Source organism: Eschscholzia californica, unplaced genomic scaffold, assembly GCF_041429995.1.
Source record: "Eschscholzia californica isolate CP2 unplaced genomic scaffold, dmEscCali1.0.p SCAF_4, whole genome shotgun sequence".
In the NCBI taxonomy this organism is placed as follows: Eukaryota; Viridiplantae; Streptophyta; class Magnoliopsida; order Ranunculales; family Papaveraceae; genus Eschscholzia; species Eschscholzia californica.
The window spans coordinates 21,786,189-21,808,877 of NW_028238461.1; the positions used below are offsets into that span (position 1 = coordinate 21,786,189).

The 22,689-nt window shown below is 35.5% G+C and overlaps 1 protein-coding gene across 1 annotated transcript; it reads left to right on the plus strand.

The window, feature by feature from the left end:
• The first annotated feature begins 7,692 nt into the window (after positions 1-7,692).
• LOC147543638 (uncharacterized) lies at positions 7,693-8,310 on the plus strand. Its single transcript, XM_086638174.1, has one exon. It carries the CDS (start codon positions 7,804-7,806, stop codon positions 8,188-8,190), a length of 387 nt encoding a protein of 128 aa, XP_086494300.1. The 5' UTR covers positions 7,693-7,803; the 3' UTR covers positions 8,191-8,310.
• Positions 8,311-22,689: the final 14,379 nt, after the last annotated feature.

Genomic DNA, 22,689 nt, shown 5'->3' on the forward strand with positions numbered 1-22,689 from the left:
TGAGTCTGAATATGCTTTTAGAGATGTTAAATCTCCTTTTTCCATCTTAATACCAGAACCCATTGTCCCTTTAATGTATCTGAGTATCTTTTTAACAAGTACTAAGTGAGATGTTGTTGGTTTGTGCATGAACTGTGCTGAGTAATTTACTCCAAATGATATGTCTGGCCGAGTTAAAGTGAGATACTGTAAGGCACCAACCAAGCTTCTAAACTCTGTTGGATTGGATAGCTCATCACCCTCTGTAAGTGAAACTCTTTGACCAGTAGACACTGGCACCTTTGATGGCTTTGAATCCAATAGTTTTGCTCTCTGTAGTAGCTGTAAGGCATATTTGTTTTGAGTTAGAAGCATATTCTTCTGTATTGGGTCATAAGATACCTCAATACCTAGAAAATAAGACAAGGAACCCAAGTCTTTCATCTTGAAAGCCACACTTAAATCCTTGATCAGTGAATCAATATGAGTAATTGAGCTGCCTGTGAGGATGATATCATCCACATATAATAATAGAATTAAAGTCCCTGATGAGAAATGATAGACAAACATTGAATGGTCTGTCCTGCTTTTATGAAACCCATATTGATAAAGGAAAGAGGCAAACTTGTTGAACCAGGCCCTAGGAGCTTGTTTCAACCCATATAGAGCTTTGTGGAGATGACAAACATATGTCTCTTTGCCTGTTTTTGCAAATCCTGGTGGCTGAATCATATAGACATTTTCATCTAGAATGCCATGTAAAAAGGCATTTGACACATCAAGTTGCTTTATGGGCCATGAATTTGTTACTGCAATTGTGAGTACAACCCTAATAATGTTTGCTTTGACCACTGGGCTGAAAGTTTCATCATAGTCAATCCCTTCTTGTTGGTGAAAACCCTTAGCCACAAGTCTGGCTTTGTACCTTTCAATGGTACCATCACTCTTCTGTTTGAGCTTGAAGACCCATTTGCAGCCAAGTACATTCATATTTTTGTCATATGGGACCAAAGACCATGTCTCATTATCTAATAAAGCTTGATATTCATCATTCATAGCCTTTGTCCATTCACTATGTTTAGCAGCTTCCTTATAAGACCTTGGTTCAGTAGGTAACTCTAGAATGGACAAATAGGCAACATCTAAAGTGTGAGATGATGTATAATGAGCCACAAAGTCTGATGGTAGTTGCGTACTCTTGATAATACCATTTCTGCCCCTAGTTATAATCTGATTAGTCTGTTGAATAGACATTGGAACAGGAGATGTTGCTGGTGTACTAATATGGTTATTAGAAATGCCCAAGTCTCTTGAACCATACTCTCTAGGATCTGAATTAGCTGGTGAACTATTGATAGGTGTCCCTAATTCAGTAGAGATAAGTTGTCTATTTGATATAGATGGCAGAGGTAAGCTAACATGTGAGTGCTCATTCTGATCACCACTAGACATGTGCTGTTGGATGTTGGAATATGGAAAGTTTCCTTCATCAAAAGTAACATGTCTAGAAATATAGACCCTCTTGGATATAGGTTCATAGCACTTGTACCCTTTGTGTTCATTGTTATATCCTAAAAACACACATTGAAGGCTTTTGGGACTTAACTTGTCTTTTCTAAGTACTCCCAAGTGTGGAAAACAAGCACAGCCAAAAATCTTAAAGTGGGAGTAATTGGGAGCAATATGAAAAAGAACTTCATATGGTGATAACCCTTGAAGTGTTTTAGTAGGTATTCTGTTAATGATGTATGCTGCTGTATTGAAGGCATCAAACCATAAGAATTTAGGTAGAGAACAATGAAAAGATAGAGTATTACCTAGTTCTGTGATATGTCTATGCTTTCTCTCTGCCTTCCCATTTTGTTGTGGTGTATAGGGACATGAACTCCTGAAAATAATGCCATTCTTGTCCAAAAAACTTCTGAACTCCCCTTTCATGAGTTCTGGAGCACCATCAGATTGAAAGTAGACTATTTTCTCTTTGAGGAGATTTTCAGTTGTTGCTTTAAAGTGTGTAAAACACTTAATGCTGTCTGATCTTACCTTCATAGGATAAATCCAGCTAAATTTGCTGAAGTCATCAAGAAATAATATATAGTATTTAGCTCCATTAGGTGTGGTGACAGGGGCTGGTCCCCAAACATCACAATGGACTAAGTAAAGTGGAGTATTGGTAGTTGTAGATGAATCCTCAAAAGGAAGACATTTGCTCTTGCCCATTTCACAAGAAGAGCAAAAAGACTTATCTTTTGTAGTAGAAAAATGTATCTTATCATCCTTTTGTAATTGTTGAAGTACACCATGATGAGAGTGACCTAATCTTGCATGCCATATGTCATAGTGTGTAGTGGTTTGAGCTAAATTAGCTGAATAAGACCTATCTTGCAGTATACTGTTATGAACTTCTATGGGATATAGATGATGATATCTTTCAAGAATGTCACACAGCTATTGTACATGATCAGGATAATGATATATTTTCAGACTGTGTATTAGATTTTGATGAGTGTCATGTAGTCACAGAAGCAAACTCAGTAAAGGATAGGGCCTGGCTAGCTGACTCAGGAGCCAGCAGCCATATGACACACACTGCTTCAAATCTCACAACTAGTCAATCTTATCAAGGCACAGAGGCTGTTATGGTGGGTAGTGGTAAGTTCTTACCAATCACTAGCACTGGTTCTTCACAGTTATCTACTTCTAATCATACCTTTGAGCTAAATAAGGTATTGTGTGTTCCAAATCTTAAGAGGAACTTATTGTCTATATCAAAGTTTACTAAAGACAACTCTTGCTCAGTTGAATTTCTGCCTTGGGGTTATACCATTAGAGATATTTGGTCTAAAAAGCTCTTGGCAGAAGGTCCAATGAAACAGAATTAGACTGTTCATATTCATATAGCATGGCATTATTACATTCAAGTAAAGCTTCATCCTCATATAAGTAAGACTGTGGTTCTGTTATAGTATCATGACTGTTTTCTATACTAGAATCATTTGCCTCATGCTGATTTTGAGATTCTGAGTGATAGCCCATATGAGGCTTGTTTGGTGTATACCTGAAATAGCAAACCCCAGCAGAGTGTCCCCATCTTTTACATATTCCACAAGGGACAGTGGTGAAATCAAAGTCATCAGCCCTAATACCCACTTTGGTTTGTGAATTTGATGATGGTCTGACTTGACTTTGTGAATTTGTAGCATCTTTCTTTATTTGGCCTTGATTTCTATAATATGTGGGTGATGGTTTATAACCTGGTTTGGTATATTGCCTTTGATTATACCTTTTGACATAGTAAGCTTCTTGATCAGTGTCTCTTGATAACAACCATTGCTCATGTTGAACTAATCTTGATTTAAGTTGAGCAAAGCTTAAGTGTTCATTATTTGCCCTAATAGCAATAGTAAAGGGATCATAATCTACACTTAAACCTTGGATTGCAAATCTTATTAACTCAGGTTCACTGATTCTATCATTTACAGACATTAAAGAATCAGAAATCTGTTTCAGTTCTCTAAGATATTCTGTTATGGAAGAATTTCCTTTCTTTATTGTCTGCAACTTTCTTCTTAATTGGTCTTTTTGAGACTCAAGACCCTCATTGTTAGTAAGATAGAGATAATCCCAAATCTCTTTGGCTGAATTCAGCCCATATGTATCATAGTAAACAGATTTAGAAAGAGTACTTTTCTGGTAAGATTTTACAAAACTCTCCTTACTCCTCCACTGTTGGAATTCTGGGTTAACTTGTTCAATCCCATTTATAATCCTAAGTTGGGGTGGTGATTCAATAGTGCCTGTGACAAACCCTAGCAAGTCATAAGTGCTAAGAAGGGTTTCTACTTGGTCTTTCCACATGAGAAAGTTAGAATCATCTAACTTCTCAGTTATGAAGTTAGTAACAGATGAAATTGGAGGTAAATTACCTTGAGGTGAAGCCATTTGATGAATGCTTGAAAAGAAGTCCGGAAAAAAAAGGTAATTTTCTAACCTTTTGAAACTGAATTCTTCAATTTCCTTGTAATTTTGATGATGATGAATGTTAAATCTTCTGAATTTTAATCTTGATTTTGTTTATCTTGCGAGATGATGATTGCTATTGAGCTGTTTGAGGGAAGCCCTAGTTTTGGATCTACAAAACTAGCTTTGGATCTTTGAAGAACCCTAGACTGATACCATGTAAGAAAACCCTCTTTGCTCTATTTTATTTCAATCAATAGTTTTCAATTACATTATTCAGCTTTTATACTTCATAAAAAAGAGAAAACAGAAACTACAAAAATAACAGAAAAATAGTTTGTTATGGAGTTAGTTGAGTAACTAACTTCTAATCTTGTTGCAGGTTGCCTGTAGAAAAATCTTCAAGAGTCTTGTGGATGCCTTTAGTACTTCGACTGTAGTCAAGATAGTTTGACTGTTGTGAGTGTCTTTAGATACGGACTTGGGTCATGTTTGTTCTTTATGCCCTAAGTATAAAAGGGATGGAAACCCTAACTTTCTCTTACAGCCTAATCGAAAATCCCCAATTCTTGTGATTCCTGTCTTCACCGAAACCCTAGATTTACAAGTTCTCCAAGCAATTACAATATAAAGCTACTTAAACAATGTGTTAAAGATATTTATTTAGTAATTCGAACAATTTGTTGGTTTAGACTACACATTTGTGTACTATAATAATAAAACAAATAATTGAAATTGAATTTGTTATGTTTAATTTGAGTCTTTTTTTTTTTTTTTGTTGAGTATGTTTAATTTGAGTCTAGATACAAATAAATTTGTGCTACAATCCACTCATTTTTTCTTTCTAACATTCTACCAAAAGTGAATGATTCCATCCCGTGGATAATGAAGGAATGGGATTCACTTTGAGGGTGGGATAATTTTTTTAAAGGATATCCCAAAATTATATTCAATTTGGATGTTTTATGACATATTTAATTTGCATTAATCTATCACCTTTTATATTTTTGTTGATTCTTACTCCACTATTTGAAAAGAAATTTACATTTTCATACTTGAAATTCAAAAGAAAACCGAGAACTCCTAAAAATATTTAATTGAGGATTACTTGTGCCCAACAAAGAAAAGGAACACCATAATTAGAGGACAAAAGCAGAGAAACAAATAAAGAGCAAAACCAATCAAAAGTCTATGTTTGTCATGTGTTAGTTATAATAGTCGCGGAAGTGAACATAAAAGAATCTCCGGAACATAAATATTTTGGTCAACTAAATTTGATCAGTAGACGTTTATTTTGTGTCGTAATAACAATAAGAACACATTAGTGCATTTGAGGGCAGACTATTTGAATAAAGAATTCAACAATAATTTTAGATGTTGAAGGTAGCGCTCTATAGTCTACCCCATCGTAGGTGAATCCGCCGCTGATTTAATCATATAATCTGTTGTCCCTTCTATTTAAAATATATATTCACAAGAATCATTGTATATATCATGTATTTTTCTAATTAGACATCCCCAAAATCAAGTAAGTGGGTGGTGTCCAAAATAGAAAATGTCGGTGCTTAAATATTTCACAGCTTATCAACAAAAAAAAAAATATTTCACAGCTCAAAAAGGAGGTCCAAAGAAACATATTCATTTAATTGCACATTTCATGTTTGGTGGACATGCAAAAGTGGCAATACTTCAGGCGTGCCCTTCTCATATTAACATAGTCTACATTTGATTCCTAACTATGCATATACATTGTATATAGAATCTATTCATTAAAGAATAAATTTTGAAAGTACATAGACAGAAATTTATGATTTAGCTGATTCATATACCATTGTGCTAGACTTCTAATTATTTTCAGAAATACATGTTTCAGTACAAGTTTTGTTTAATTCTCGAAGATGTTACTTTTGTGGAGTAATTAGTTAAATTGGTGATGCCAATTTGAATTGGCATAGTTGAACATCCACCATTTTGTGAAAAATCGACCCATCTACTGAATAACAAAAGGTAACAAGGAAAAACTCTCGTATTATGAATGAAATGAAAGAGCAACCATCAAGGGACTCAGATGGGAATGCTGTTGCCCTTGGTGCAGGGTCCTCTCCTATGAAGTCTGTGCTCTTTCATGAATTGCAAGGTGTCCATCTTGGGTTGCTTTTGGCCCTTAAGCATAACTGTTCCAGAATTGCTCTTGCTACAGACTCCATGGTTGTGTTTTCTCTGCTAGCAGATAAGCATAAGCTGCCTCCTCTGGATGTGTGGCATCTTTGGGTGCAAATCTAGCAGCTTTGGGGAGGTTCCAGCAATGCAGTGTTCATCATGTTGTGAGAGAGCTTAATCAGGCTGCTGATCTCCTTTCTAAGCTCAGGCCTGCTGGTGTGGTTGAGTTTGAAGTGTCCTGCCTCCCTGAGGGCTTAAGCCAAATTCTTAAGGATGATAAGAATAGTAGAATTAGATTGAGAAAATGTTGGCCTTAGTGTCTGATTTTTGTTTTTTTGTTTTTGCTTTGTTGCTTTTGTAGCATGTTGTTCTCTGGGTCTGGGCCCTTCCCAGCTTATCAATGCAAAAAAAGAAAACCATCAAGGGACTTAGCGAAATAGAAAATGTATTGGTATTTGTGTAATATCTCTTGATATTCTGAATTCTTCTTGATCGTTAGATCTCGTCTTTTCGATCTAACATACACGTATTACAAACGTGTTCTTTGCTTAAATTTGGACACATCTTGATCGTCGGATCTCTTCACCTCGATCTGTCTTATATCATGTATCTTATTAATTTATTTTACAAAAAATCAACTACAATGATAGGATGTCCTTGTGCACTCTATCAAATACATCGACAATATGACAAGAGGATGTAATGACAAGATTGCCCTTAAAACTATGTTTTGCTCTGTTTCCTATTCAAACGTGATAAGTTAGGGTAAGGTAAGGAGTACCTGTACCACCGTTGAAAAATCAACTAGTGATATACTTACTCTACTCCTGTATCAGGTTTCACTCAAAATTACTGACCTAACCTTCTCAACTTTATGTAACAATTTCAACCAAATATTGGAAACGAGCTACTTCTATTTACGTGTTTTAGGCTACTTTCTTTCACGTAACTATTTTGGGTTGAGGGTTCAAGAAGTCCACACCAAATCAATCGTATTTTGGGCTAGAACTTATTATCTAAAGTAGTTCATTCTGCACCCAATAAGGTCATATATTTATTAGGATTAGACACTTACTTTCCCTCCCTTACATTTCTAGTAGAATGTTAATACTTTAAAAAATCGTCTTTAATAATTTTAAGATTGCAATTTGCAAGTTTATGTTTTAAAAGTGAACACGTTAATACTTTTTCTGTTAAAACGTGAACACCTTAGTATAACACGAAAAAAAATATATAAGCTACCACCCCATGACTCCTCGTGGGCTGCCTAATATATATACTATATATTTTCCCTAACATATTCAAGAGTGTAAGGTGGGAGGTCAAACACCCAAGTATTTTTATTTATATTCTCATAAAAAAAAGTATTTTTATTTATAACTATAGACAAAAAAATTTGCTTTTAAATTAACTCCATGTAATGCTATTCTCCACTCAATCTTATAAAAGGGGTTATGGTTTAAAAGCATCTTATTGATGGTAATAATAATTATCCATTTCAGTCGGTAGTAAGTTCACTTGGAGAGAACTACAACATCAAAATTCTTGCCCAACCCCACAAAATAAACAACTTGAGCTGCTTTCATCAAAAAAAAACTTGAGCTGTTTCCAATTCATAACAAAAAAAGTGAGAAAAAAAAAAGATAAACTAACTTTGCTCAAGTGGAGAAACCCTTTGAATCTCTTTCAATTCTAGTAAAATTCATGGAAGATTTCAGATCTAAGTCATGTGGGGATGGAAGAAATCAAATACAAACTTATTATGGTGGTGAAGGAGGAAAATCAAATTCATCAGGTATGAATGATTTTAGATGTCAGAGTGTTTCTTATACTTCTTCTTCTTCTTCTTCAGTTCCATCTCAAAACCAGATGATGGGTAATAAAGAAATCAAGTTTAAGAAGAGTAAAACTGGTGGGTCTTCTTCTTCTTCTTTAAAATGTTGGAGTTTTAATGATCCTGAGTTACAGAGAAAGAAAAGGGTTGCTAGTTATAAAGTTTATGCTGTTGAAGGAAACATGAAAGGATCTATCAAGAAAAGTTTCAGGTGGCTTAAAGACAGGTATACCCTAGTTGTTAATGGATGGTGGTGATCAAGAATCAATTACCTCTTTTTTTTGTGGTTTTCTTAATTTCATGCTTCAACTGTTTGATATAAGTTCTATATGACTGAAATCTTATAATCATATATAATCAAATATTGGGTTTGAATCTGTTTCTTTATAGATCTTTGAATTTCTTGAATTGAGCTGATACTAAGTGACCTCATTAACCTTATGGAATGTTCTTGATAAATTATGGGGTTTAGTACTATTTAAACTTTGATAATTGGATCATGTTTGTGTGTTTTGGGTGTTTTTAGGTTGTGAGATTATTCTTGGTCACTAGATCGCTCTTCTTCCATACGGGACTATTCTCACAAAGATTGAATTACTACTTCGTAGTTCTTCTTTTGTGGAAATTGAAATTCTTGATTCAAGGTTTGGATCAACATTTTGGGTATGTATGTTGTTTAGAGATCTTATATATGAAAGTGGGGTTTTATGATGTTTAAGATTATTCTTTCCAAATACCAACATACTTCTATTTTCTAGATATTCATCATGCTAAAGTTTGGTATTTTTTTTTTTATGAGAGCTAAAGTTTGGTATATAGCATACTGAAATTAACTTTAGTCGAGTGGTTTAACATGTACGTCTCGCCATTAGGAAGACTAGAGTTTAAATCTTATCGTATCCAAACGAAAAAGTTCGATATATAGTTTTTAAGTGTTGAAGTGGATTTGAGTGTGTAGTTTCAACAATCCATACATAATTTCCCTTGTCTAATGACTATTTGAATACTAGACGAAAGTTGGGGTTGTAGAATGGGCAATTTGAACTAGAAGATTGTCCAAAAAGCAATAACAAATAGTTGATTATCTTCTTAAGAACTTTTCGACTCATTAACGCGGATCTAAGATATTATGCCCGAAGTAATTTGCAATTGCACGCATAAATATAATTCAGAGTCTAGTATAGTAAGGATATTTATTACAGTATTGTATGAAATTTTCTTGTTCTTGTTTTTGGAATGAGAGCAAAATGAGGTTAAGTCTCGATTAAACTGGAAAAGAGGAGCTCGAACAAATATGCTGTCGATTTTAACTACATGTCTTGCGATGTTCTTACGTCCAACTTTATCATGTGGTTCATGTGGTTGTGTGACTATCAACTTTGACTCAAATATTACAATCTCAACTAGTGCTAGGTCGTTTAAGTACTAAAGAAAATAAAAACTAAAAAGAAAAGATAATTTTTCCCCTTTCCTGCCCTAGAAAAACGTAGGAAACCATTTAATCCCCTATAGTAAGATTTCTCATGAAGTGTCTAGGTGGGGGTTAAAAACAAGGGAAGTAGAAAAAAGATGGCTTCGCCCGGGTTCGAAACCAACTGGAAGGTTTTTGACTGGCACCACATTTGGGCGTTCCTACCAAGAAACACTTGGGTTACTCTTATGTTGAAGTAATTTTAACCATGCAAAATTGAAATCTATTGGTGGGATCTAAAAGCATAACGGTTTCACACGAAGGAGATCATCATTCTCCCAAGGAAAAATCATAGGAAAGCTTGTAAATCATTATATTGTTTTATAAGTAATGAATAATTTAAATTTTCAATCACATGCTAATGTTTGTTATAATAAGAATATCCAATATCTACTAGACAACTCCCAACCTACCAATATGATCGCCTAGCTAGTTCACTTCCGGTAGGCGAATTCAGCCTTGCTTTCTTTGCAACTCTCAGAGTCAGACTGGCCGTCTCCCATCGAGCATCACGAAAAGGTCCTTTCTGATAAGTCAGAGGCATATCCATCTTGCCCCATCTTTCTTTGGAGAAAAGAAGTTCGTGTCAAACTTCCTCCGACGTTAAAGCCTGACATGATGATAGGGTACCCAAGCAAAGAAGATTCTCCTATTCTCACATGACTTTAGTTACTCTTTAAGCAAGGTACTATCACTCGTAGTTCTAAGATGAACCTTGCAAATTGGGAATACTTGGTAATCCAGCAATTTCAACTCACTTGGTTGACAAGTACAACTGGACCACAATTGAAAAAAGAGAATGAAAACTTAGATAAATTCGGGTCCTTCATTTTATTATTGTTAAATTTACGATTATTTAATAATCGAAGATATAAATTTAAATACTGACACGATAACATAACGTGGTTCAGTCGGATAACATCCACGGAAAATAACTTCTTTATTAATAATCACCACATACAATTGTGGATTGATCGGTTACATTGGTCAGACATAACTCGATGAGTTTGATTCCTAGAACTCTCTCCTATTTATAAATAACTTAGGGTTTAGGGTTTCCTAATTTCTCCTAATCAAAGTAGGAAATAATATAAAATCTATCTAATATTACCATTAGATAGTTACAAGTAATATTCTGAATATAAGAAACTAAATATTATGAATCTTCACATATCTTGGAATATTCTGAATTCTTCTTGATCGTCGGACCTCGTCTTCTCAATTAGCTACGTGCATATACGTGTTACACACGTATCTCTTTGTTTGGACACATCTTCATCGTCGGATCTCTTCATCTCGATCCGTCTTATATCACGTATTCTATCACCCCTCCCCCCCAAGTTGGAACACGTAAATTTTGAAGTGTCCGACTTGGAGAGAAAAATGATTTGATGATTCTTCTTATTCATCTTCTTGCAACTCTCAGTTTCTTTTTTTTATGCTTGATGAAGATGAGTGAATGATGATTAAGTCACAACGAAAACTTTAGAAATGCTCTCATAGATTGATTGAACGAAAATCGATGACAACGAAATGTAATGTATTGTTGTCATATATCTAAAGATGGTCATTGTATGAACAACGTGAAAGAAAATGTCGACAACAAAAAAGTTGTAATGATCAATATCTTGTCATATAAAAATGACAAAACGTCAAGTATGAACTTAATGAGTGGCAACAAAACAATTTGTTGTGTTTAAAATTGACAAGTTAAACATTGCCTAATAAGTGTCAACAAAATAATATTGTTGCGTTGAAAATTGATAAGAAAATTATTGTCGGATTGCCAAAAAAATATTGGAAAAGTAACAACAAAAAAAGATGGTGTTGTGAAAGTTGTCGACAAAAGATTGATTGTCAGATAAGAAAGAGTCTTAAATAGACTGCGAAGAAAACAACACAAATAATTTCGTTGATATGATCGACAAAAAATTCATTGTTAGAAAAAGTGCAAGATTACAGATATAATTCCGGAATTAAAGATCAAAATAGAGATATGCTATTCGTGGTAAGAAAATGCCGAAATATAATTGGTAAAAAAGAGAAGTCATCATAGAAAAAGTATGATGTTGAAAATGTCACGGGGGAGTCGAGAAAGAGAAATAGATTAAATTAATCTATTAAGTGTCATAAATAGAAGAGAAAGGTGACAAAAAGATTTTGTCTCAACTAGAAACAGTTGGATATAAGTGACAGTAGAGGTCTGTCACAAAAGAAATTTTCTGACAGTTGAAAACTGTGAAAATTGACTGTCACGAAATAGTGGTAAGAGAAACTTTTGCAAATGAGTAATTTAGGAAAATTTAGAAACTTCTAAATTAGGGTTTTCCAAAATTGGGTTTTCTGAATCTTTAGAGATTTCAGTATAAAGTCGCTTAGGAGTAAATAACAACCCTAATTGATAGTAGGTTGATATAATAGGTGAAATCCAGTTGATTTGAGGCCATATTAGGGCGTCGACGGTTGTACTTGTAGAGAGAGAGAGAGAGAGAGATATAGATAGATAAGTTTGTCGATTTAAAAATCGAGAAAAATAAAAGTTGATTACTCACAAAACTAAAAGGAAATTAGTGGTGGCTAATAGGGTGATGTTCGAATCGATGAAAGCAAGTGATTGTAGCGAAAAACTCGCCGGGAAGTTCAGCAAATCAGACCCTCTAGAGTTTCTATCGCGAGGAAGAAGATGAAATAAGTTGGTCAAACGTTGTTGACTAAGTCTTCAAAGTCCTTATGAGTTCATCAATGTGGTCGCGGGTCAACGTTGTTGACTCGGTTAAGATGGTCGAGAAAAACGGAAAGTGTCGTTATTTCTGATTCTTGTCAAGCTAGGGTTTCGGCGGGAAGGTATTCTGGTCACTTTAGGGGTTGAAGGAGATCATGATGATGATGTCGCCTGAAGGGAAAAGGAGACCTAATAGCTCTAGGTTTCGTCGAGAAGTGTTGGCGAAGAGGTGAAACAACCGTTCGAAGCTTACTTGTTGTAGCCGACAGAAAATTCTAGAGAGAGAGAGAGTGATCGACAGAGGTGTGAAACCGAGAAGAGACGGCCAATTCTTCACCAAATCCAAAGGAAAATGGGTGTCATGTAATAGATGATATTCCAAGACGATGGAAAACGGTTGCTTCGTAAAGAAATCTCGCTGGAAAGTGCAGGGAGCAAACCTAGCGTTCATGTCGCGAGGAAGAAGAACCAAGTCAGGTCAAAGACCGTTGACTCTGGTCAGCGCGACATATATTGACCTCGGTCTGTTTGGTCACGGGTTAGACAAAATAGGTCTTTCCTTTCGTCTGGAACTACGGGAATCGGTTATAGAGTTGTGTTAGAACTAAAATAGACCAGATCCTGTCATCTTTGGTTCCAGAAGTCTCGTTTTCATTTTCCAGACCTATTTGACCTATTTTAGTTCTAAAAAAATCGAAAAAAAAAAAATCGAGAATAAATGTAGAACATACCGTTGTTCTTCTTTGATGAAGTTGAAGAAATCCTAGAAATAAAGGTTGTGTTTGATAGGAAAATTTTCGGAGAAAATGGAAAAAATTTCTCAAAATTTACATTTTCATTGTGTTTGATAGGCAATTTAGGGGAAAAAAGATTGGGTGACACGTGACCCGTTTTTCTGTCTTTTCCCCTAAATACAAGGAATTTGTTACCCTCCCCCAACCCGAGTAAGACTTTCTCCCGTGGTTGGGTAAAACGAAAATACCCATGTCTTAACTCTTGCTCTCTCTAACTCTGTCATCCCTCCCACTGTAGAGAGAAAGTGCGAAGTAAATAAAACGCTTCATTCAAAGTTCATGTTGTAGACAGGGAAAGTAAAATGTAAGAGAAGTTAAACAGTAATTGAAAAGCTTCATTGATCACCCTCTCTCCCCCTCTCTTTTGTTTTTTGTCTTCAAAACAACAAAACTATATCAGATTTGCAACTCAAAACAAATCAAGGAACATATCAATTGGGTGGTGTAAAGGTAGAGGGAGAACTGAGAATAGGAGCATTGTATTAGAAATGGACTTTGGAAGAAGAGAAAGCTCTAATAGGAGGTTAGTGGAAGAACCACCTGAAAATGTTGATTTCAACTAATTTTTCTCTAAAAAACCATTCAGATCAACGAAGTCTTCTTTATTTATTTTTTCTTTTTTTGCTATAGTAATAGAGACAATTAGTTGAGATCTCCATCCAATATAACTTTAGCTTTAATCCACTTAAAAAAAATCTGTAATCTAGAATGAGAAAGTTAAAGAGAGATATAAATTTTTTTTCAAGATTCTAGGGTTTCATTTGCTTGAATTAATGAGTCTTAAGCAGAATTATCAATATATTACTTAAAAAGAGAGAGAGAGAGAGACAAACAATTTATTCATACGAAGTGCATATTTGGTTGGTTTACAATGTTACACCATTAATTGGAGAACTCATAGAAGAATAGCCTTGATTAATTCCATCTGCTTATGTGGAAGAAAGTTATAAGGGAATGATTGTTATCTTGTGTGAAAGTTGTTTTGAGTTGTTGGGGATGACTCTTCATTTTTGGTGAAAATCATGGTAGAAAAGAAAGGAAGAGTTGTTAGAATGTTTGGAGCTGAGAGGGTGTGCTTTTAATTAACATAATTTCAACATGATGAAATGTCTAACTCATTAGCTATGGAAGGACCTTCAAAGCTCAAATTTAACCCTCAAAGCAACTTTAACTTATTAGATGAAATCCCATGTTTTTCCTCTTATTTTTTTCTTTTCTTTTTCCAAAATTGCTATTTTGTTTCTTAAAATACTGAACAGTATGAAAACACAAAAATGCACTTTTCCCTTTAGCGAACCAAACAGTGGAAAATATGAAAATGTTAACCGGGTAAACTTTTTCCAGAGTAAATTTTTCTTAGAGTAAATTTTTTTTCCTTTCTCCAAGTTGCTATCAAACACAACCAAAGTAAATAATCTCGACTCTCCTATTCTTGGTTAAAGAAAAAAACCTTCTACGTTTACTTGATTTTCTCGTATTTAAGATGAAACGTAATCACAAGAATAATCTTGGAAAAATTAAACAAAATAATATAATCACAACAAAAAAAGGTTGGAATTTTGCGGAAGATAATCAGGATCAATTAACCTGCTCATGATACCATGTTAAATTCACGATTATATAATAATCGGAGATATAAAGTTAAATAGTGACACGATAATATAACGTGGTTCGATCGAATTATAACGACCTACATCCACGGAGAAATAACTTTTTTTTTAATAATCAACACATACAATTGTGGGTTGATCGGTTACATTGATCAGACATAACTCGATGAGTTTGATTCCTAGAACTCTTTCCTATTTATAGATAACTTAGGGTTTAGGGTTTCTTAATTTCTCCTAACCAAACTAGGAAATAATATAAAATCTATCTAATATTACCATTAGATAGTTACAAGTAATATTATGAATATAAGAAACTAAATATTATGGATCTTCACATATCTTAACATATCTTCAAATATCTTGGAATATTCTGAATTCTTCTTGATCGTCGGATCTCGTCTTCTCGATCTGTCATGTGCATATACGTGTTCCACACGTATCTTCATCGTCGGATTTCTTCATCTCGACCCGTCTCATATCACGTATTCCATTAATTATCCAGCTGTACTTGTCAGCCAAGTGTGCTGAAATCGCTAGATTATCTAGCATTTGTAGACGATAAAAAGTCTACGGGTCGAAAAGTCCAACAGTCAACGGGTTGACAGTCAGAAGTCTTGTTGGGTCGGGTCGGATGTTGCGGGGATCGGCTACGTGTCGAAATGAACCTGCAGACAAAAAGAGACAAAAGATCGTGAAGCCTCTGGGACACCGGGATGGTGCCGACCTAAGGGGGTTTCGACGGTCAAGTCAGATACTCGGTCAAATAAGATAAGATAGTGAAAGAGAAGCAATAGAGGGGTAACCGTCTTTGGAGGACTCAGGTGATCCGGCTCGTAGAGGTGTCGGAACAGATCTCTACGGGAAAGATACACTTACTGTATATTCAGGAGCAGCAAGGATGTGGAGGATGATAATAGTATCGTGGCGATAACCTCCTGGCCGTAAGTGAGTCTTGTAGTAAGGTGCTCGTCGTAAGTGAGTCTAGCAGTAAGGTGTTGGTCGTAAGTGAGTCTTGCAGTAAGGTGTTGGTCGTAAGTGAGTCCTGCAGTAAGGTGCTGGTCATAAGTGAGTCTTGCAGTAAGATGCTAGTCGTATGTGAGTCTTGCAGTAAGGTGTTGGTCGTAAGTGAGCCTTGCGATAAGGTGCTGGTTGTAAATAGGTGGTGTTGATACGTCTATCCCTTTACTGCTAGATGAGTGATGGATTAGATCCTAAAGATATATGATGCAGTAAGAGGGTGGTCGTATGTGGATGGTGTTTATACGGCTAGCTTGCAACTGCTAGAAGATGGATCAGGCCAAGATAGATGATGCAATAAGGAGGTGGGCGTATATGGAAGGTGTTGATACAGATAACTCGTTATTGCTAGATGAGTGATGGATCAGACCCGAAAGCTATATGATGCAGTAAGGGGGTGGTCGTATATGGATGGGGTTGATACCTCTAGCTCGTTACTGCTAGATCTGAAGTTGTCAAACTCTTATCTCCCAACTTCTAAGACAAAAAGTCAGTGACTTTGAGAGAGTGGGAAGCTCTTTTAGATTCTTATTAGAGAGTATGTTAGAGAGAATAAGAAGAGTTGCTAGAGTGTATTCTGAATGTTGGATGATCTAGTCTGAGTGTAGCCTCCTGTATTTATAGTGGTAGAGGGGGGTCATCTTGATGACGACCAGCTGGTAACCGATGTATTTATTCCGCGACGTTACTCATGGGAGATGATTAAGGAATAAAGATAAGGGATTCAATCCGCTCATGTGACGTGTTGACAACACAAACGATCTGTCGGATCGATTAGCTTATACGCGCTGAAGTATCCTAGAGAACAGCTAGGATGTTATCGCACGTGTGCGATAAGCTACTGATTGGTAACGTATACATCTGAGACACGTATTTCCGGTGATGTTATTGATCACACGATAACTCTCTGGCCGTAGGATGCCTCGGAACTTGTAGGTGGTTATCGCATGACACCTGTCGCGTATGACTTATATCGAGGCGGGTATCGATTTCGCGGCTAAGGTGTGTGGATTTTGGTTAGGGTCATTACCCGACTTTCTTGTGGGCCTTATTATTGACGTCCATCCTGTTGTCGTGCCTCAGGGATTTTATCCTTACGAAGTGATTGTTCTCTTATTTTACGGGCACCTCGTTGAACGAATATTTGCCCATACAACATTTCCCTTGCGTCAAAATGTCTATTTGAGTCAAGGGTTCATTCTAATGTACTTCGTGACTAACTAGGAAATCTGTCTCCTATACTTATCCAAAGTTTTAATTTGGCTTTCAAGTTCAAAATTTTGTTAATTAAACTTAACTATCAATATTTACTTTTCTAATAACATCTTTTCTATATAAAGTACTAGCTTCTATGGGCACTAATAGTTTGGGCGCCGATGGGTACTAATAGTTTGGGTTCAGGCGTTCAGAGTATCTAAAGTAGAATACTAACTGACTTAGTGGGCGGGCTCAGGTCGGGCATATTCGAGATCGATTTCTTTGCCTAAAGCACTCTATGGGCACTACCTGACACAACCATGACGGGCTTTGGGCAGACCAGGTACAATCATTACAAAAACTAAAAAAAAAAACTATACCGAGCACAAACAATTGAATTAGAGAACTTCCTCATTAAAGTTCATAAGTTTACATTTTTAGAACAAGAGAGCTCTATTTTTAGAAGAAGATGGTGATGAACACCGTCACCACAAAAATTACACAAATATGTTTGGGATTGCAATTTTCAACTAAATCTACTTAAGTGAGTACAATATAAATAATTGAAATGTCGAACAAGTACTATTCTTGATCAACAAAAAATTTACAATTGAATATCTATTGCATTTTCCAACTTGAAAAATTACTCCACATTTCTTCAAGAAGCTCCCTCATATATATAAGAACAAAATTCACAAAATTACATTTTCTAATCCTTCTTTATTATACTTAGGAAAATTAAGTAAGTTTTCTAGACGAGTTTCAGAGAGAAAAACCAGTTACGACCTAGTGGCCCGTAGGAACTGTCTGAAAGATTCTTTTGTCGTAGCGTTCCCGAGACCCGAAAATTCTAAGACAACCGACTCACTCGTCAAATGGCACTTGGCTAGCTGCAACCCTTTCTGAATCCACCTCAACGGAGATTTGTTTAGAAGAACGCTTGTAGAAACGCGTAGATCTTTTCTCCTTATTGAGACTCTCCATCGTTTGAGTGTGGGAGGAGAATGCAACACCCATGATTTGCCCATCAACAGATACCACCTTCAATTCCTTTGCGTATGATATTGTTGTTAGTAATTACCCAAAGTTCTCTCTAATGGAGGGAATCAGTGGGATAGGTTCTTTATCCATATGACCCCGGTTCATTATCCATACCGTTGTCATAGTTTTGAATCTCCATGGGTACAAATGTGACTAATTCCCTCTTAATTAGGAAATCTAATTGTGAATGAGACTTTAAAGAAATCATTGTATTTTGGCTCCATCGCATTCAAGACCAATGCCTTTTGATCTTCAATCAATTTCCATTTCAGGAGATCGTTGAATTGTAAAATGATCGGACAAAATTTAATTGTGCTTTCAGATCAGCGGGAGTGTTGAACATAAACCACAATAATGCAGAATCTTGGTAACCGCTTGAAGCGTAATCCAACCGAAATTAATTTAGTATTAGAGAGTCTAAGATTGATTCATCGTAGTAATGCTTTAAATAGATTAAATTCAATTTTATTCCAGCTACCATAAACACCTCAGTTGACAACCTCTTCCATGGTAGTGTGGATAAAGTTCCCATCCAACAACCTTTGGTTAAAGGTAGGAGGTTTAGTTTTCCACCTAAGTCACGGAATCGAGGCACACTGACAATACAATAAAAATTACCAAGAGAACCAGTGAGGCGATTTACTAGTAGTACAGTTCAAATGACTGATAGAGATGTAGTGCAGTTGCACCTAAAACCAAACCAAATTAAAGGTATGTGCACCGTGATCAAGTGTTATGTTACACTCCTTTAAGATCACCAATTCATCTATTATTACCCACAGAGAACTTTTGATTGCAAGACTTAAATCCGTCGCCATTTGAGATCTTATTAAAAACTTATTATCATCAACTTCATTGAGGGTAAACATGTTATGACCATTAATGACGCGCGATAAGCGTATCATTGCTTGATTGAGATCAACTCTCTTAGCACTCAAGAACTTGATAACACTGGTCTTATTAGTTTTAAAGTAGGCTCCAACAAGATCCTGACCCTCAATGATAACAATAGGATTATCTTCAGTAGTCAAGGTAGCAAATTATTGAAGGAATTGAGAATTTTGAGCATCCATTGAAAAGGAGATTGTCGAAGAAGGATAGAAAGATTTGAGAAGATGAAAAGAGACTAAATCTCGAGATGAAAAGCTTCTAAAGAGAGATAAACTTGGAATCAAAGGTAATTTTGGAAAAAAAACACCCAAAACCACTGTCCTCACATAACCTTTTCTACCACCACTAGATTTACAGTCGCAGCCCGTATGCTAGTTGCTCCGCTCCAAAGCCTCTTAATCCCTTAACAAAAAAAAATAAGTATTATTGAAATAGCAAAAAAGTAAAGATTTCACAATGTTATGAGACAACAACTTTGTTAAATTAGTGTATGATTTCTTGTACAATTATAAAATAAATAGGTTGAACATCTTCAGAGCGTCCTTCCACTCCTTCACTCCTGTTACCGATAAGCTTGTAGGTTCTATTAAATTCTACAAGGCATTTACTCCTTTCGTGAGAAGTAGTTTTTGTCCTTGAAATGCACTCCGACCTCTTTGATCCCTTTTAGAGGAATACCTTGGTTAAGGAGAATATGTTAGCTGCGGAGAAAATCTTCGTTGCGGCAAAAATCTTCATTTAGGAGAATTTCTTCTTTCGAGTTTATCCCTCAAATTGGTGCCTGCATGTTCCCGCCAATTTGATAAACCCTTTAAGGTCACACAATTGATATATGCTCATAAAAATATACATATCAACGATTTAATATACCCATGTTTGAGCGTATACAACAGATAAACTCTTTGAATACCCTCATGAATAATGATAATAAACCCTTTTACATTGATGTAAAAAAAAATCTATGCCATTGAGAGTGTATTAATATTGAATGATAAAAGAAAATTAAGGCTAAAACATAGTTCTCCAAACATATTCATCTTTGATGGCCTCATTCTCTACTTCTGAAGAAGAAACAACATATTTACATACTTATCTGCAGAAAGTGGGTTTTAGTTGCTTAGTAATCGGTAAGACGATGAAGAAAAAAATACATAGCGATTAGAGAGTATAAAATAAAAGCACGACACTTCTATGTTCATAATTCACTCCAAAACTAACAAGCGCAGATGTTCGAAACAAGCACACCATAGGTAGTCCACAGGTAGATGTGTTAGAGTTTTTGTAGAACTTTTAACATTAACCTAAATACAGAAACATTTGATCTTGCCCTAAATTAATCATCATCGTATAATGAAACAACAAATCAAATCAAATTAGAAATGTAAATAGTTACGTACCTTTGTGTTGAAAAATAGTCTAATAGAATAATCCAAATGTCTTTGTCTTCTAGTCAAAAACAAAAGTAAGTAGTAAAAGAGTCTTCACCTCTCTCAGAATTGCTTATAACGGTTGAGAGGTGGGACTCCCCTTCTTTTATAAAGTCAACAAATCTTCCGGCTATCCCACCCATTAAGGGAAGTGGAGGAATAAGGGTACACCAACCAATAAGGAACTGCCAACACACCCTAACAGGTTTAGTTAAATTACGAAACAATATTAGACTTAGTTAAATAGCTTATCTCTATTCACTTTTGCAGCAACCAAAAATCTCAATAAAAATTAGTGTTGTATTTGACCAAAATAATTTTATTTAATGGTAAAAGAATAAGACATTAAACATTTAAATAAAATAATTTACAAGATGGACCACAAATATTTTACTAGACCGGAGAATTAATAGAATTTTCATTCGCTAATTACTAGCATTCATGTGATCTTGTTACTACGGAGATTAACTCATAAACAATAACGAATATGAAACACAATTGTACTTGCAACTTGCAAGAGGGTATCAAAGGTAGCTAAAGAATTTCATAACTAAAGAACAAGATCTTCCTATATTTCGCATGGGGTGGAGAAGGAAGAATATCCTTTTCTTCTCATATGCAGGATCAATTCAGCTCTGACTTAAATGCACCAAAGATGACTGATGAGGCCAAGTATCTTGGATCATTATTACTAAAACCAGGAAATAGAATCAAGAGTCACAAATGACTATTAGAAAAGTATGACAAGAACTTGTCGGATTGGAGGCAAAAATTCACAACACAAGCAGGGAAAACAGTTCTAATACAATCAGTGCTAAACTCATATTGCACTTATCCATTCAGCTTTCAAGTCATACCACAAAGTCTAATTCAACAGTTAGACAAGAAACAACGGAACTTTTGGTGGGGGCATAAACAAGATGAAAGGAAAATGCATTTCATACAATGGGAGATTATCACAAGTCAAAAAGAAAATGGTGGATTAGGCATTAGGTCACTGAAGGAAGTAAATGAATCGTTAATTGGGAAATTGACATGGAGGTTACTTACCAATTCTAATGCAATGTGGACAAAGATAATCAAGGGAAAATATTTTCAAAATGATGATTTTTGGTCTTCAACAAAACCTCATTCCTCATCAAATCTATGGAGGGCAATTCTACATACAAGGGATACCATGGAAAAAAACTGCTTATGGTTAGTAGGAGATGGATCTTCAATCAAAATAGCATTTGATCCATGGATACCAACAATTGAAAATAAAAAACCAGAGATTATTTCACAATTACCAAATAACATCTTCTGGGTTTCAGACCTAATTTTATATGGTCCAAAGAGATGGAATCAAGAGCTACTAAATAGATACTTCAACACCACAACAGTAAATGCAATCTTGGACATTAATTTGGGTATGGATTTTAATATCGATCAATTAGTGTGGCAACCAACTGTGAATGGTAACTTTAATCCGAAATCATACTACAAGGTGATTCGTGAGAAACCTCCAATTTTAGAGTTTGCTCAGAACTTCCCATGGAAAAAATTTTGGAAGAAGACATCAATGAACCCTAATATTCAGTTGTTTATTTGGAAACTGATTCACAATGGTCTTCCTACTTTACATAATATAGGGATTAGAATCAACACCTTACCTCAAGTTTGTAAGATTTGTGATAGAGATGAAGTAGAGAACTTAACCCACCTATTTGGGGAATGCTCCTGTTTTCAATCGCTTATTCAACATACAGGAAATCCAGATCTGCAACAACTAGGAACAAATCCTTTAGAAAATATCAAGAATATTTTGAGTCAAGGGGAAACTTTGAAGAAAACATGGTTAACATATACTTATCTTCTCTGGGAATGGTGGAAAGCAAGGAACGCCTCAATATTTAATAACCAACCAGTTGATATTCGTCGAGTGTGGCTTAATACCACTATTTCCCTAAAAAAGATCCCTGATTTCTTAACATTCTAAATATTTCTCTTATTGATAACATGCAGGAAGAAGAATGGATACCTCCATTAATGGGAACTCTGAAGATCAATGTAGATGGAGCTTACAAAGAAGATAAAGCAGCTGCAGCTGCCTTGATAAGGGATTATAAAAGAGAAATTATATTTTCAACATCAACTTCCTTTTTGCCAATATCTCCTCTTCACAGCAAGATTTGTGGTTTCGTTCTAGGTTTGGAAGCGGCGGAATTGCTAGGTTTAACAGACTTTATAATGGAAGGAGACTCGAGATTAATAGTGGAATACTTAAATGACAACAATCCGACGGTTCCATGGCAACTCATCTCTCATCTGGAAGACCTCAAAGGATATGCAGCTAGATTTAGGGTTTCGTTTACCCACTGTCGACGAGTGGCAAATCGAAAAGCCCACGCGATAGCAGCACAGAAGCTAACTCACAACTAAGGGATTGCATGAGGGGCACCACGTATTTTATTTCCTGTATCTTCTCTTTTACCGGGGGTGCCCAGAAACTGTTAACATATGTATTCTTTCTAATTATTAATGAATTGTACTAAAAAAAAAAAAAAAAAAGAAAAAGAAAATTTGGGTGGAATTTGACTACAAACT

Bases quoted from the DNA above. Each gene is read 5' to 3' on its own strand.
- LOC147543638 (XM_086638174.1), top strand. From the start codon at position 7,804: ATGGAAGATTTCAGATCTAAGTCATGTGGGGATGGAAGAAATCAAATA.